Consider the following 1869-nt stretch of genomic DNA (forward strand, 5'->3'; position numbering starts at 1 on the left):
GTCATTACACACACTACTGCACTGCTCATTACTGACCTGTTTTCTATCTGTAAGTCATTGTTACACTTAAGGACTAGATTTGGTTTCTTTATATCTATTAACAATGACCTTCATTTCATCTATGTGGGTTTGCATGTGTGGATGTTGCAAAGGAAAATATTTCTTTACTGGTTTGTCTGTTTTCATTTCAGATTACAAGGGATACCCATGGCTTATGAGAAGATACAGTTGGTTTCATGCAATGGATGGTTGTTTGATACAAATCCTTTCAATCATGTAGTAGTTCGAGCTATGTTCTATGTCTTTACTCCACAAATTGGCAGCATATTAGAAGGTTAGTTACATGCTTGAATTGTATTCATATGAAATATTTAAACAGAATGTCAGTCATGAAATATGTATAACCCCCCAAGTCCATTTGGTAAAAGATAATATTACCATTTATGAATGTCAAGAATCTGCTTTTTTTTAAATGTATCTTTTTATTAATTTTCAGCCACTGTGAAAAAAAAATCGATAAATCACGTGGGTTGCCTTGTTCATGGAATGTTCAATGTGTCAGTTCCCAGACCACAGGATGAGGTAGTGGAGAATTGGTGTGGTACATATGTACAGGAAGGAGATGTTGTAAAAATTACCATTACAGATCTAAATATAACCACTTACATTCCCTACATCAAAGGTGAATTGGATCCAGACAGGTTAGTTTGTTTTTTAATTTTCATGAGTATAATATAACATAAATGTTTTTATCATGATGTATGAATATGAAAAAGAGAAGCTATTATATTATTATATCTGAAATATTCATTTGGAATCAACTAAATTTTAAATCTTGAAATAACTGAATCCTGTGCTAGCTGCCATATTGTTAAAAGTCTGAAAGGATTCCTAAACTCAAACTTTAAGTGTTACCCTTACTAAAGTAATTTGGAACTTTGGATATTCTGAAACTACCTTTATCTTTCCCTTTACAAAAATTGGCATTGCTGGCAAAATTCATACCCAAAATTTATTAAATAGAAAGTTTGTGCAATCTTTCTAGATTAATATTACTAAAGTTTAATTTCTCGTTATCATTTCGTAAGTAAATTGTACAGCAAAATCTGTAAACAAATAAAAAAAATAATAATTATTAAGACATATTAATGTGACACAGAAATGAGGAAGCAATGATCAAGAACTGAATGAAAGATAGGAAACTTTTTAAAAATATATTTAAAAATTTGGTGGTTTACATCCAGCTAGTAGATACCAGAAAGGCAGTCTGCCTGTTAAAAAAAAAAAAGTTGCAGAGAGGATTTGATGAAAAAAAAAAAATTGACTCATAAATGATCAGAACAGATAGTATTGGGCTGTGTCATTTCAAAAGATGGTGCCAAAGACTGTTAGAGATTGTGTTTTTTAATGTTGGAAGTGCTCTTGGTGTCCAGAGGGTAGATTGCCAGAATTGTTTAAATTGTTAATATTAGGGTTTAAGAAAATAATGAGAAAAGCTTCGCATAAGGCTACACACACACCTACCTTGGCTAAAACACTCACCTTTGCCCGTTTTTTGAAAGGCTTTAGGGAAATAGGGAATGGTGTTCTAGAACCTCAAATATAGCATAAGGGTTTTTGAACAGAGAAAAGGTTTCTAACTGTTTGTGTCCTATAATACAGACATATCTCAGCGCATGGTAATTTAGAAAAAGAAAGTATTGACATTGCCGTCTTCTCTTTTGAAGTAAATTTACAAAAACTAAAAGATAAAAAGTAGATAGATTATGTTCCTGAGATTACTTAAAATTTTACTGATATTTTATGTTTAGTTATTCATGAATATGTTTTCCACATATAATTACAGTTTATATTAGTGTGTCCATACAC

At 31.2% G+C, this 1869-nt stretch overlaps 1 protein-coding gene across 1 annotated transcript in view; it reads left to right on the top strand.

Annotated features, from left to right (window-relative positions):
• LOC119587168 (DNA-directed RNA polymerase I subunit RPA43-like) overlaps positions 1-1869 on the top strand; it is a gene marked incomplete in the record, with an annotated part of 6973 nt that overhangs the window by 3650 nt on the left and 1454 nt on the right. Inside the window, 2 exon segments of the mRNA XM_037935934.1 lie at positions 192-334; positions 497-701. Coding sequence (XP_037791862.1) covers positions 192-334; positions 497-701 — 348 coding nt within the window.

The sequence above is a fragment of the Penaeus monodon genome, chromosome 22 (assembly GCF_015228065.2).
Source record: "Penaeus monodon isolate SGIC_2016 chromosome 22, NSTDA_Pmon_1, whole genome shotgun sequence".
In the NCBI taxonomy this organism is placed as follows: domain Eukaryota; kingdom Metazoa; phylum Arthropoda; class Malacostraca; order Decapoda; family Penaeidae; genus Penaeus; species Penaeus monodon.